The following is a 14,738-nucleotide window of genomic DNA, read 5'->3' on the forward strand; positions in this document are numbered from 1 at the left end:
AAAATCACAAGCATATCATACTTACCTGTGTAGTTTGTTTTACACAGAGTGCCCCAACTTCTGTGGTCTCCTCCTCTCATCAGATAACCCCCCTAGAAGAAGCGCTCTGCCAGGGGGGGTTACCCTGCGGGCACGCTCCAGAGTCCATCATTCGGTATCCATAGGCGCCTAATGTAAGACTCTGCCCCGCCCCCCGCGTCATTGGATTTGATTGTTAGCAGCGGGAGTCAGTGGCTGCGCTATCAATCTTTCCAATAAAGAGCCGAGAACCCCGGGAAGAGGAGGAGCGCGTTTCTGCCAGGAGAAATTCCAGGGCTCAGGTAAGTAAAACAAGGGGGGCTGGGAGGCCGATCACTGCCAGGTGTTTTTTCATCTTAATGCATAGGATGAGGGTTAACAGCCCCTTTAAATTGGGTTTTTGGTTTGTAGTGCTCAGATACAATGTAGTTTCACTTTACTTATATATTAAAGTGGTTGTAAAGTCCCAAAAATAAACCTGCAAGACAAAAGGCATAATGAGCACACTAGCTCATTATGAAATCAGAGCTGTTGCAGCGGTCCCCACACAGCGCTGTGACAGGTAACATGTCTCCCGGAGTTATTCCCGGATTCACAGGCTCATACTGCGATTGGCAGCGATGATGTCACTTCCGCGTATGGGAGCCGCTGGTCACGGCACGGCTCCTGAAGAAACGCCAGGAGCCGCATGTGCGGATGATGTCAGCAAATGCGGATACAGTGACTATATCTCCTAAACTGTGCAGGGTTAGAAGATATTCACGTTACCTACAGGTAAGCCTTATTATAGGCTTACCTGTATGTAAAAGTGGTGTAAACAGGGTTTACAACCACTTCAGTGGAGAAAAAGTCCTGATGCTTTTTCAGCAAGTTTCATAGCAAAACCTTTGAAAGGAATTCCCAACTATATCTTTAAGCGAAGTTTCGGACGTTTTTGTGTTATTATAAGTCAGCAGCTACAAAAAGTGTTAGCTGCAGACTATTAATAAACAGACACTCACCTGTCCCACGTTAAAGCGATGCGGCCGCCCAAACCCTCGGTTCTCTCCTCAGCATTACAAGTGTGGGCACCCTGCTATGACAGCTTGGGGCTTCACAGCCAGGTGTGTCTCCTCAATGGCCGGGCAATCTTCTGTGACGTGTGACATGTCCCAGAAGATTGCAGGGAGGGGAGAGGAGAACTTCTGCTCGAGTCACCTAGGTGGCCCGAGCAGAAGTAGGAGCGGGTACCTGTCAAAACTAGGTACTTGCTCCCCCCCCCTTTAAAAAAAAAAAAAAAAAAGGGACATGCTAAATGTGGCTTAGAAGGGGGTGAGGAGTGCTTAAAGCGGAACTTCCACTTTAACATTTGTGCACAGGAAACATGACAGCAAAAGAGCAGGCAGCTATCTGCAACACTATCTGTTCTTTCAAGTGTGGCCCGGAATGCTTCATGCCTCCCCCCGCACCCACCCATAGAGCATCACAAGCTCTCCATTAAAGTGAACCTGTAATTATCCATTTTCCCTCATCGCACATACTTGTCTTGCATTTAAGGGTTGTCTAGTTGGAGCCAACACAGGCCTTAGGACGTTCCACCCACCCGTACATAACACAGGCCTGAAGATTGGCTGCTCAGCCATGTTGCACTGCATTGTAGTAGGGGAGAAAGTCACAAGCTACCCCACTAATAGAAGCACTAAGTATCTCATGTCACTCTGCCCATGAATTGGGCAGCACACAGACATAGTAGGTGAAAACAGTGTATGAAGTACAAGTGAACTTTATATACTGAAGGGCAGAAGCCAGCGGCACAACTTGGACTAAAGCAAAATAAAACAGCAAGTGCCCATTTACACCTGTGTGCTGCCGCAACACACCTTACTGTGTCATATACACATGGTTGTGTTGGTGTCATTCATTTTCAATGGCATCCCAATGTACTAAGGGTAGGCACACTGCAACACACAATAATGCACTGCCATGGCGCATGCCCTTTTCTGTCAATTGTTAGCTTTAGGCTCCATTAACACTTCTGCGACTTGTCATGCAACTTTCGACAAAGTCGCAGGACAGGTCATTTCCAGCGTTTTCCAATGATACCCATTCATATATGTGCAACCTAAAGTTGCAGCGACTTCAAAGTAGTTCATGCACCATTTGCTCCGACTTTCAAAGCCATACCTGAATGTTATACAATGCAACAGTTGTCCATTACCACCGGTCAAACCCAAATTCGTACCCAAGTTGCGCCCAACCAAAGTTGCGTCAAAGTTGCAGTCATACAAGGGAGTCTTAATGGTTTGCTTCAACACAATGCACACAATAGCATGCAACATAACACACATGTGTTCTCACAATGCACTAAAACAGAAAGGTGCAAATGGGCGCTAACAGCTGCAGTGCCAAGAGGAAAAGGAAATCTCATTAACGGATGGGCCCATCGAGAACTGCAGCATCATTTTTGGGCGAAACATATCTTTAAAGGGGAAGAATAGTGATTCTTCAGTAGCCAACATATTGCCTGGTCTTTAAAGTGATATTAAAAGGCATTTGTTTTATTTTTGTTAAGACAACAAGTTATTACTTATCTGCTCTGTGCAATGGCTTTGCACAGAGCAGCCCTGATCCGCCTCTTTTTGAGTCCACCACCAGCGCCTCTGGCCCCCCCTCTTCTCTAAGTGCCTCTATAGCAGAACAGGCTTTGGCCCCCGCCCTCCCGCTCCATTCTCTGTGAGCCGTGATTTACTGCATTGGAAGCCAATGGCTCTCGCTGCTGTCTCTTAGCCAATCAGGAGGCAGAGACCCCCAGGAGAGCAGCCGCTCTTATGCACATCGCTGGATTGGGCAGGTATTGGGGGGGGGGGGGCCTGTGTGTGGAGCTGCATACTGAATCAGGAGGCAGAGACCCCCAGGAGAGCAGCCGCTCTCATGCACATCGCTGGATTGGGCAGGTATTGGGGGGGGGGGGGGCTGTGTGGGGGAGCTGCATACTGAAGTTTTTTTTTTTTTTTTGACACATGGAATACATAAAATTAAAAAAAAAAAACTTTTAGAACCACTTCCAGTACAGAATAGAATTGTTCTGCCTGGCCCATATGAAGTATATGCTTTACTGATCCTCTTACCTTCCACCGAGGAGTGCAGTCTGTGGGCTTCCAGTGTCCTCCAGGTCCAATACCCATAGGAGCAAACATCTGATAAACTTCTTCTAATGAGATCTCACTCATGTTAATATCTGTAGGCCCACCTGCATCGAAAAAGATTTCTAATTAAAAGTCCACATTTTGCAAGGCTGCAAGTTAAAACAGAAACAACTGAAAAAGAATGTAAAAAAGCCCAGATAAATAAAAAAGGAAATAGTGAAAAAACTGGTTGTCTTATACAGTAGTTTGATGTTCAATAGCAGAAGAGAGAAGATTACTAGTCATATACAGGAATTGTTACAGAAATGTGGCTAAAAAGAGAAAACTTCCATACAAACCTGTTTTAGTTAACCTTTCAGTATACAGTAAAACCTTGGTTTGAGAGTAACTTGGTTTGAGAGCGTTTTGCAAGACAAGCCAAAATTTTAAATAAATTTTGACTTGATATACAAGTAGCGTCATGTCACAACTGAGTATAAAAGAGAAGAGAGGCGCCTCTAAGTGTAGCAATATGGTTACATTTAATGGAGATACAACATTTATCAACTCACATGGTTGGCGATTAATACAGGCACATCCAAGTATGCAGGCATCCGGGGGAAAAGCTGTCCACACAGTCCATCCTCTCACCGCCATTGACGTTGTCCCTTCCACTCTGCGCTCCACGAGAGCTTCAAGCCTCACTTTCAGATTGCTCTACTGCAGGGTAGTCTTCCTGGTCACGATTGCAGACGGACAGCGGTGAGAGCCAGCAGTGCGGGGGATGGTCTATATGGACAGCTTTACCCCGGATGCCTGCATACTTAGATGTGCCTCTCAACCATGTGAGTTGCTAAATGTTGTACCTTCATTAAATGTAACCATATTACTACACTTAGAGGCGCCTCTCTTCTCTTTTATACTCTGTAGTTCCTGCTGATCACGGGTGCAATGCATTGCAGGCTCCTTTTGAGGAGAAAAAAAAAAAAAAGAACACATGCATTTTTCTTTTCATGCAAAAAAAATTTGAATTTAGCCTTGAATGAGACAGTATGAACTATATAAAGTGGACCAATCTATCAAGTTTCGAACAGAAAAGTGCATAGCTGTAGTTTTATATATGGATATGTATTGCGGGTGTGCGGCTCGCCTTTTTGTAAAGATTGACAGGAAATATTGTTCCAATACTACATATAGTTGAACTTGTTTGGACTTAAGTCTTTTCTCTTTCATCTTACTTATGATTACCGTATATACTCAAGTATAAAGCCGAGTTTTTCAGCACATTTTTTGGTGCTGAAAATGCCCCCTCGGCTTATATTCGAGTCACCTTTTTGCACCTGATCTCCCAGACTTTGGGGACCTGGTACTGGCCGGTCGTAGGTCCTCTGGATCCCAAACTTGGCACACATGTAGCCCCACTCTACAATTGTGCAAAGTTTGTTGTCCGGGGGACCTACCCCTGGGGAGCACCGATTTTTCAAAGCCGGGCACCCCTTCTATAGACTCCCATGTTAAACGGTAATTTCTCTGGTGACCCGGTACCTGCCAGTCGTAGGTCCCCTGGATCCGGAACTTGCCACACATGTAGCCCCATTTCTTATCTACAAGTTTGCAACGTTTATTGTCTGAGGGGAACTACGGCTGGGGAGCACCGATTTTTCAAAGCCAGACACCCCTTCTATTTACTCCCATGTTAAACGTAAGTCTACTCATGGACACAGCGAGGCAACGGACACAGCGAGGCAAGGGACACAGCGAGGCAAGGGACACAGCGAGGCATGGGCACAGCGAGGCAACGAACACAGCGAGGCAACGGACACAGCGAGGCAACGGACACAGCGAGGCAACGGACACAGCGAGGCAACGGACACAGCGAGGCAACGGACACAGCGAGGCAACGGACACAGCGAGGCAACGGACACAGCGAGGCAACGGACACAGCGAGGCAACGGACACAGCGAGGCAACGGACACAGCGAGGCAACGGACACAGCGAGGCAACAGACACAGCGAGGCAACGGACACAGCGAGGCACGGACAGAAAAATACCACAATTGAACCCAGTTAACAATATAACAAATGTAAAACACCAGTTCCATACAAAATGAATCTTTCAGTTTTTAGTGGACAGTCGGTGGAACTATAAAAGGTCTGCAATGGATCTCCTCTCCCTGCTCCAAGGGTGTCCCTTTCCTGCATGCGGAACCCAACCTCCACCACGGTTCTTTGTTTATTCTTTATTATGGAGATTGATTCAGTGGAGCCTGGCACTATCAATTGGTTTTACAATGATGGCAATTATTACCAGGTATTGATTAAAGGTCAACGTACAAAACATGCCAGTAAGTAAAAAGATAAGAAATTAATGGAACATGAGTAAAATGGAAATAATTTATAATGACCGAACTAGACAAAGCAGAAAAAAAAAACCTTTCTGGACGATCCCTGAAAAAAGGTGGGACAGCTGGCAAGTATAATACTGGATGATTCGCCACAGCAGAACGCACAGCAGACACCAGTCTTCTTTGCAAAGCTTGTATTCTGACCCGTCTATAGAGCACGCACATCGGTTTATTTCTATTCTGAACCTGCGGCCAAATCTTACACGCTCACAACTTGTTCTGCCACCAAGTGTTATAAAGGAAACCCACAGATATAAGCGGGTGGCTGAGTGAGAAGTCACATCCTCAGACATGTTCTGGTGTATGCTGCAAATTACCAGCACGTGAATAGTAACGCATGATCTGCTGGGGGGTGTAAAACTCACACAGGCTAAAAATGCAAAACCTCTTGTAAACTAAAAATCATAAGCGAATAGCGTGGAAAATTTAAATGTATACATCATCATACAAAACAATTCCAGGAATTTTTATTTCTTTTTTATCTGCAGTGTGAAAAAGTCCCTTCAGGCATATATCATTTTAAGTATGACTGACCTGTCTTTATTATTTACACTTTCATTCACGTAGGGGAATTTAGCTCTCACCATACTTTCGGTGCTGTGGCTGAATGCAAATATTCAGCTGCGTGTCCCTCCCGCGTTTTAGTGCACCATGAAGGATAGGAGCAGCACCCAGCCTCGCTGCAGGAAGCCTGCCAAAGTCTACGGCACTGAAGCTGAATGGCCCAATGTGCAATGGGCCTTTGGGCTAGTTCTCACAAGTGGCCCGCGGCATGGTAAAAACAGGTGTACAGGTGGTTAAAAGGGGTTGTAAAGGTTCATTTTTTATTTTCTAAATAGGTTCCGTTAAGCTAGTGCATTGTTGGTTCACTTACCTTTTCCTTCAATTTCCCTTCTAAATGTTTATTTTCTTTGTCTGAATTTCTCACTTCCTGTTTCTCCTCAGTAAGCTTGCCCCCTAATCCAAGCCGCTCTGGCTGGGGGTTATTCAGCATGCTCGCCCCCTCCCTTGGGACTACATCCCTGCGGGGAGACACTGTACAGCACTCTGACTAACCCCCAGCCAGAACGGCTCGGATGATGGGGGCAAGCTTACTGAGGAGAAACAGGAAATGAGAAATTCAAGGAAAAAACATTTAGAAGGGAAATCGATGGAAAAGGTAAGTGAACCAACAATGCACTAGCTTAAAGGAACCTATTTAGAAAATAAAAAATGAATCTTTACAACCCCTTTAAGTCACGGTTTTACCACCTCCTGACCGCCCGTCTAAAAGAAAGCATGCAGCTGCTCAGAGGTGTACAGATGCCTGGGCCACATGCTTTGCATCCATGGCAAAAATGATACCCTTGGTCATGTTTGGCAGGCAGTACCACTGTAAAACGCAATTCATTCAGGTGAATGGGGCCACGAAACAGTGCATTATTTATATACAAAATCCCCATTTGGTAGGGGGGTGGGGATCATTCATAAGGTGGCAGTATCGCCTTCTGGATGACTGGCAGCCACTCCTTTGTGCCCCCCCAGAATTCAGCTTTAAAGTGAATGTAAACCATCTCTTTTCCTTTCTAAACTACTGCCATAGTGCTGATCTATAAGGACATAGATGCCTCCTGCATGTATCCTTACGTGTCAAATGTTTCCCCTCTGTCTGTTATAAGAACTGAAAAATTGCAGATTCTGTGGGTGGGTCTGTTGTCTGGAGCTCGGTGGGTGGAGTCGTGATGTCATTAGACTTCCTGCCCACCTCTACACTCCCCTTGTCAACATGCATTTTCTCCTGTGTATTCCTTACACTAAATTCTGCTATGATCACTAACATCCAGACAAAATCCAGAAAAGTAACCACATGACTTCAGAAAAGGGGTGGGAATTAAAAAAATAATGCCTGTCTCAGGCTAGTGCATGATATATGTAAATAACCTGTCACTCACAGCAAGGGGGAAAAAACGGACAAAAGTTTTCTCCTCTTTGTCTGTTTATCTCACTGAAAAAAGAAAAGAGGATTGCTCAGAGCTAGATTTACTCTTTGTGGCAAGACTGGGCACAGATGAAAGGAAATCTTATATTCTACATTGTGACAGCAAAAAAAAAAAAAATCCACTTTAAGGAGGATAGAGTCCCTTAAGCTATATTCCAGGAATTCAGCTTCTTTGTAAAAAGTGAAGGCATGCTATGAGATAAAGTGATTGTAAACGATCACCTTGTAAAACAACCCATTCAGTTTAAAATAGAAATGATAGGCGACACGTTTCTGTATAAAATATGATTATATATACACACCTTTTTATATACGTACATAAAAAACAAAGATGCTGCTGGCTGTAAATCGTCCTTATAATCCTTTTGTTATCTGTAAAGCCATCAGCCTGATGACGTTACCTATAAGAAAATGATCGTAGGGACGATGCACACACGCTGCTGCACAGATGCTTTTTGAATTAAAGGGGTGTTTCAGTCATTTTTAATGTTTATTAAAAGTCAGCAGCTACAAAAAGTGTAGCTGCTGGCTTTTAATAAACATACGCTCACCTGCTCCACGTTCCAGCGACGCACCGGACGGGGCTCCGCTCCTCTCCTCCCCTTTCCGGCCGGCGTCTTCATTCTAAGTGTGGGCACCCGGCCGTGACAGCTTTCGGCTTCAAGGCCGGGCACCCACTGCGCATGCACGAGCGGCGCTGCGCCATCCGATTGGACAGGCGATCGCCTGGGACCTGTCACGTGTCCCAGGCGATCGCCTACAGGGAGGGGCTGCCAAAAGGCGATTAGACTATTCGCCTTTGCAGCCCCTCGGCGGAAGGAGGAAGTGGGACAGGAAGTCCCACTCCTCCGGAACCCCCACTGCCGCCCCCCAAAAAAAATGACATGCCAAATGTGGCATGTAAGGGGGCGAGGAGTGGATTAAGCGGAAGTTCCACTTTTGGGTGGAACTCCGCTTTAATGACTGTTTGAAGCATAGCACTGGCTATAGAGGAAAGATTTACAGCCGGCAGCATCTTTGTTTTATATGCAAGTGCACGGATTTTAAAATAAAATGGTTGAAACCATACTACACCATGAGGAGTCTCCCTGTTTTTTTTACCCATTTTTATTCTGAGGATTCATCCATCCATTGTATCTGAGACGGAGAGCTGGATCATTTTGCCATCATAAGGGGAACACAGTGGCGGGGGGAACATTTTCGGATTTCCATCTGAGGATCAGAGTTCCCAATAATCGCTGAGTGATCTTCCTGAGTAAGTGGTGATCTGGCAAGCCCCCATCGCATTTATGGTGAAGGTGTCACAACGGTGAATGTCTGAGCACTGCGCTGTCAGTATTGATCTATCCAGTGCAGGACACTGATTGCCAGATTCAGAAACAGTTACGCCGGCGTATCAGTAGATATGCCGTCGTAACTCTGAATCTACGCCGGCGTTAATTTAAGCGTATTCTGGAAACCAGATACGCTTAAATTAGGCTAAGATATGAGCGGCGTAAGTCTCCTACGCCGTCGTATCTTAGGGTGCAATTTTTCCGCTGGCCGCTAGGTGGCGCTTCCGTTGAGTTCGGCGTAGAATATGTAAATTACTAGATACGCCGATTCACGAACGTACGTGCGCCCGTCGCAGTAAAGATACGCCGTTTACGTAAGTTTGCGTAAGTCGTCAGTGAATGGGGCTGGACGTAATACCAATACGTCCTTGCGGCGTACTTTGGAGCAATGCACACTGGGATATGTACACGGACGGCGCATGCGCCGTTCGTAAAAAACGTCAATCACGTCGGGTCACCAATCATTTACATAAAACACGCCCCCTCATCCTCATTTGAATTAGGCGCGCTTACGCCGGCCCCATTTACGCTACGCCGCCGTAACTTAGGAGGCAAGTGCTTTGTGAATACAGCACTTGCCTCTCTGATTTACGGCGGCGTAGCGCAAATACGATACGCTACGCCGCCTTAAAGATACACACATCTACCTGAATCTAGCTATGAGTACTTTAATGATTTATGAACTTTGCACTTTATGAATATATTATCACTTTGCATAAGGACATTTTTGTATTGAATAATATTTTGATTGGATTTTCTGTTCACAGCAAAGGTTGTCATATATGATGTTTTACATATGATCATTTTATTTAGCGCTGCACTTTTAGGACCTACGGATGTATATAATAGAGCCGAGTCCAGGAGGTGTCATACACCTCGTTGCATTTCCCTCATAGCATTCCTTCAATTTATAAAAGGTGCCGAATTCCTGGGGCCAGATTCACGTAGATCAGCGGATCTATAGATCCGCTCGTTCTACGTGAATTAAGATCCGCTCCCGCAAGTTTAGGAGGCAAGTGGCTAATTCACAAACCACTTACCTCCAAACTTGCGACGGCGGATCCTAAATCCCCCAGCGGAATTCAAATTCCGCGGCTAGGGGAGTGTCATATTTAAATCAGGCGCGCTCCCGCGCCGATTTAAATACGCATGCGTCGTCCGGGGAATTTCCCGGCGTGCATTGCTCCCACTGACGTCAATAGGACGTCAGTGGTTGCGACGTGATCTAGACTTGCGACGCGCGTGTTCGTGAATCGGCGTACGCAAACGACGTAGGAAATTTCAAAATCGACGCGGGAACGACGGCCATACTTAACAATACTTACCCCTGCTTTTAGCAGGGGTAAGTATACGACGGGTACCGCGCTACGGAAACGACGTAAGAACACCGCGTCGGGTCCGCGTACGGTCGTGAATTTCGCGTATCTCGCTGATTTACATATTATTCAGTGTAAATCAGCGGGAACGCCCCCGGCGCCATTTTTAATTCAAAAAAAAGATCCGACAGTGTAACACAGTGTGACACTGTCGGATCTCAGCCCTATCTATGCGTATCTGATTCTATGAATCAGGCGCATAGATAGGACCAGAAAAAATCCGAGATACGATGGTGTATCTGAGATACACCGTCGTATCTGCTTCGTGAATCTGGGCCCTGGAGTTTAGCTTTAAAAATAAATACACATGCTTCAGAAAAGTATACAAATCATATAAATTGCCTACTATTTAACGTCTATTAGATCTGTAAAATGTCACAGTTTCTCTAGAATATATGTGCACTTATTTGTATAGCTGGCCATGGATTTTGCGTACGGCACCACTTTGTAAATAAGTCCTTCTCCAATAAACGCCAGCTGAATGGGTCCCCAACATACTTTTTTTTTTGCAGTTTTCAGTTGATACAAATTCACTGTTTTGATGGTGGAAGAAACTAGAAATAGGGGGAAAAACATGCCAATAATCAGTACTTACGCATAAACGGCAACTTTTGCGGACACGGAAGGTTTGGGGAGAATGTGAAGTTTTCAGGTAGATACATTGTGGACTGTGCGGTGAAATCAGTGGAATTGGTACCATCTGGGTAGTCTACAATACAAAGAACAAAAGTGGAAAAATTCATTAATATTTGGGCAGTTTCTAGTTATATTACATCTGAAATTAAAATATTCCAAAATCCCTGTACATTACATGGCATATGAGGTTATACTTGTGGCACACCGGGAGTTCAGATATTTTCTGTGCATGGTACACCAAAGAGCCTTCTTTATCTTTCACAGAACAAAAGAAAATCCCTGGTATTCATGAAGATGGGTGCATACAGATTTAGCAAAAGTCTTTTGTGGGCATTCTAAAAGTGGTGCAACGAGCGCCAAATTCATGTACCTGTCTTGTACTTGAATTTGATCAGAAACACCTGGTCATACCCACTACAGAAATATACCGATCTGGGGAGTGTACAGCCCTACTCGGTCCTGTTCATTAGCCCTAAGGCACCCTCCACATGGGGCAGGTCCCGTCGGAGTCTGCCTACTCAGCGGGAAATCTGGCTGCTGATTCCCGCTGGGCAGATGGATGGGCCGCTCTCCTCAATGGGCAGTCAGATGTAAACATACCACCTATCCATCTACACTTGACTGCCATCTGGTCCGCCAGGAGGATGCAAAGAGGATCCCCATCCATCAGTTTTTAGCAAACAAGATCAGATGTCGGCGGGTGTCAATGGATACATTTCCTTTGACATCTGCCACTCCATAGAGGAGACAGAAGGGTCCAATTGGGTCTGCCTAAAAAACTGACAGGCGGATCCAATTGGTCCACTAGTGTGAAGGGGGCCTTATGCCTTGTACACACAATCCGTTTTCCAGATGGGGAAACTGTGGAGAGCTTTTGGCTGGGAATCCCGGCCGTGTGTATGCTCTTCGCAGTTTTTTCCCGCCGGCAACACCGACGGACTTTGCCATTTTTCCTATAGGAAAAACTGTGATTGAGCATACACACGGCCGGATTTCCCAGCCAAAGCTCCATCGCAGTTTTCCTGTTGGGAAAACCGGACGTGTGTAGGGGGAAAGACTGACCGAGCAGGTTCTCGGATTTCCCCTTGGGATTTCCGACGGGAACTTTTCCCGTCGGAAGTCCCGCATGTGTGTACAGGGCATTTGGCTTTATTCACACTTGCACTCCCGCATTTAGCTTATCTGAATGCAGAAGAAGTTCTCAGAGAAGTATGAACAACTTTTATGCTTCCCTGATTACTGTATTTATTGGCGCATAACACTCACTTTTTTACCCTGAAAATTGAGGGTAAACTGTGCCTGCGTGTAATGCCGCGTACACACGATAATTTTTCAGCATGAAAAAAATGTAGTTTTTCAAAAACGTCATTTAAAATGATCGTGTGTGGGCTTCACATCATTTTTCAGGTTCTGAAAAACGACAAAAAAAAACAACAAATTCGAACATGCTGCATTTTTTAACGTTGTTTTAAACTATGTCGTTTTTCGGGTTGTAAAAAATGATCGTGTGTGGGCTAAAACGACGAAAAAAAACCCAGGGCATGCTCAGAAGCAAGTTATGAGACGGGAGCGCTCGTTCTGGTAAAACTACCGTTCATAATGGAGTAAGCACATTCATCACGCTGTAACAGACAAAAAAGCGCGAATCGTCTTTTACCAACACGGAATCAGCTAAAGCAGCCCAAAGGCGAATGGAACTTCCCCTTTAAAGTGCCGTCGTACGTGTTGTCATTTTTTAAAAACGATGGTGTGTAGGCAACATCGTTTTAATGATGAAGTTGGGAAAACGTCGTTTTTTAGACATACTAAAAAACTACGTTTTCTTTCATGCTGAAAAATGATCGTTTGTACGCGGCATCATACGGAGGGGGCTGTGGAAAGTTTTTCTCTTAAAACTTCCCTCTTAAAGTGGAGGTTCACCCTAAAACAATTATCTAACATTACATCCAGCATACTAACGACATGTACAGCATGCAGGCCTTTTTTCTTTTTCGCCGTACATACCGTTATATTCTTATTTTCTCCTCGGCTTCCGGGTTCTGATTCCCGCGGGACTGGGCGTTCCTATGCCTGGGTTAGATGATTGACGTCTGGTGAAAAACTTCCCATGGCGCATAAGGTGCGTCACCAGTTTTCCGTAAATAGCCGACCTGCGAGTCGGCGCCTGCGCCTGCCGTGTAGAGCCGACTGCGCAGGCGCCATATAGAGCCGTCCCGCAGGTCGGCTATTTACGGAAAACTGGTGACGCGCCTTGTGCGCCATGGGAAGTTTTTCACCAGACGTTCTAACCCAGGGATAGTAACATGTCGTTAGTATGCTGGATGTAATGTTAGATAATTGTTTTAGGGTGAACCTCCACTTTAAAGTTAGGGTGCGTGTTATACACCTGTGCGTGTTATACGCCTATAAATAAGGTAGTTATTCTTGCGGTTTGAAGGTCTTGCTTAAGGCCCCATGCACACGAGACGCTGCTAAACTCGAGTTCAGAGGCATTTGGGCATTTTTTTCAACTGCCCCTGAACACATTTAATGTTATCCTATGTGTCCATGCACACAATCACGTTTTTTGGCGTTTTAAAGCAGTTGGGTTTATGTCCATTTTTTCAGACGCAAAATTTTGGGTTCAGAAGCGTTTTATTTTTGCGTTTTAGGCTGCATTCACATCTGAGCGTCGGTCGTTCGGTTGTTTTTTTTGGGCGTTTTTTTCCGGCGTTTTGTCGTGCATATTCATGCTTATTTGCGCGTTTGCATACAGCGTTGTCTGACGTTTTTGTACTTCGACGTTTTTTATTTTAGCCAATAGGAAAATGATCATCTTTTCATCACTTGTTGCTATGTTGGTAGATTTTTTTAATCTTCTGCATGGGCGACAAGTTCTATTGATTAAAGCGACGAAACGCCCGTAGCCAACGCCCGTTGTCGCGCAAGTCGCTTGAATCGAGCGTTTCCATTACTTTCTATGGGAAATGGAAACGCTCAAATACGCCCAAACCGCACGATACGCGCGACAAAAAAGGTCCGGGACAGGCGTTTGGGCGTTCAGGTGTGAACAGTCACCATAGCAAATCATGTTATTTCATCCCTCTGGCGTTTGTGAGCGTAGTGCTTCAGGCGTAAAAACGCCTAGGTGTGAATGGAGCCAAAAACTTTGGGAGGGTCTACAATGTCTTTGAGATAATCGCTGACAGCCGCAAATGCAGTAAAACGCCACTAATCGCGGCAAAACGCTGCACAATTCGTGGCAAAAATGGGTGTTTTAAACGCCGGTTTTTGCCTTTGAAAACGTGAGTTTAGAGGTGTTTGTAATTACTTCTCGTGTGCATGGGGCCTTATAGTATAACTGCCTTTAAAGTTTCAAATCCAAATCTGAATGCCCAGAATTCTATTTTCTCTAAACGCAGTTAAACATCCAATTTAAATGATACCATGTATAGCCACATATAAATGTAGCTTTGACCCTACAAGTGTGAATAAGGTCTAAGTTGCCCCTTCATCACGTGAACACAGAAACTTATGACATAAATATCAATTAGGATTACCAAGATCATAGCAGAATGAATGACACTACTGTAATAACTTTTCAACGTGTTCATCCGAGTGACGTACATCGTGAAGCTTCCTAGGTCCTGTCCGTTTATTCCAGTATCTAGGCTCAGCACAGCCTCACACTTTGTAAAACAATTACATTATCAGACTGCCCAGCTCGTTTGAGCTTTCAGTTGTTACATTTGCTGCCAAAATAGGAACAAAGGGCAAATGGCCTACTGAACTTCTAGCAGCAACTGGTGACTGTGACAATCAAAGTGGTATCTTAGTAAACCACAGCACACAGATAGCTAGAAATGCCATAAATCACCATAAAACACTATACAGCAGAAAACTACAATG

General features: G+C 45.1%; 1 protein-coding gene across 1 annotated transcript in view; it reads right to left on the reverse strand.

Moving 5' to 3' along the window:
- Nucleotides 1–14,738, reverse strand: part of B4GALT6 (beta-1,4-galactosyltransferase 6) — a 140,986-nt gene that overhangs the window by 35,460 nt on the left and 90,788 nt on the right. The window contains exons 3-4 of the mRNA XM_040354112.1: nt 10,810–10,923; nt 3,126–3,247 (exon numbers count right to left, since the gene is read on the reverse strand). Of these exons, the coding sequence (XP_040210046.1) occupies nt 3,126–3,247; nt 10,810–10,923 (236 nt within the window). The remainder of the gene's footprint in view (nt 1–3,125; nt 3,248–10,809; nt 10,924–14,738) is intronic.

This window comes from Rana temporaria, chromosome 5 (assembly GCF_905171775.1).
Source record: "Rana temporaria chromosome 5, aRanTem1.1, whole genome shotgun sequence".
Classification (NCBI taxonomy): domain Eukaryota; kingdom Metazoa; phylum Chordata; class Amphibia; order Anura; family Ranidae; genus Rana; species Rana temporaria.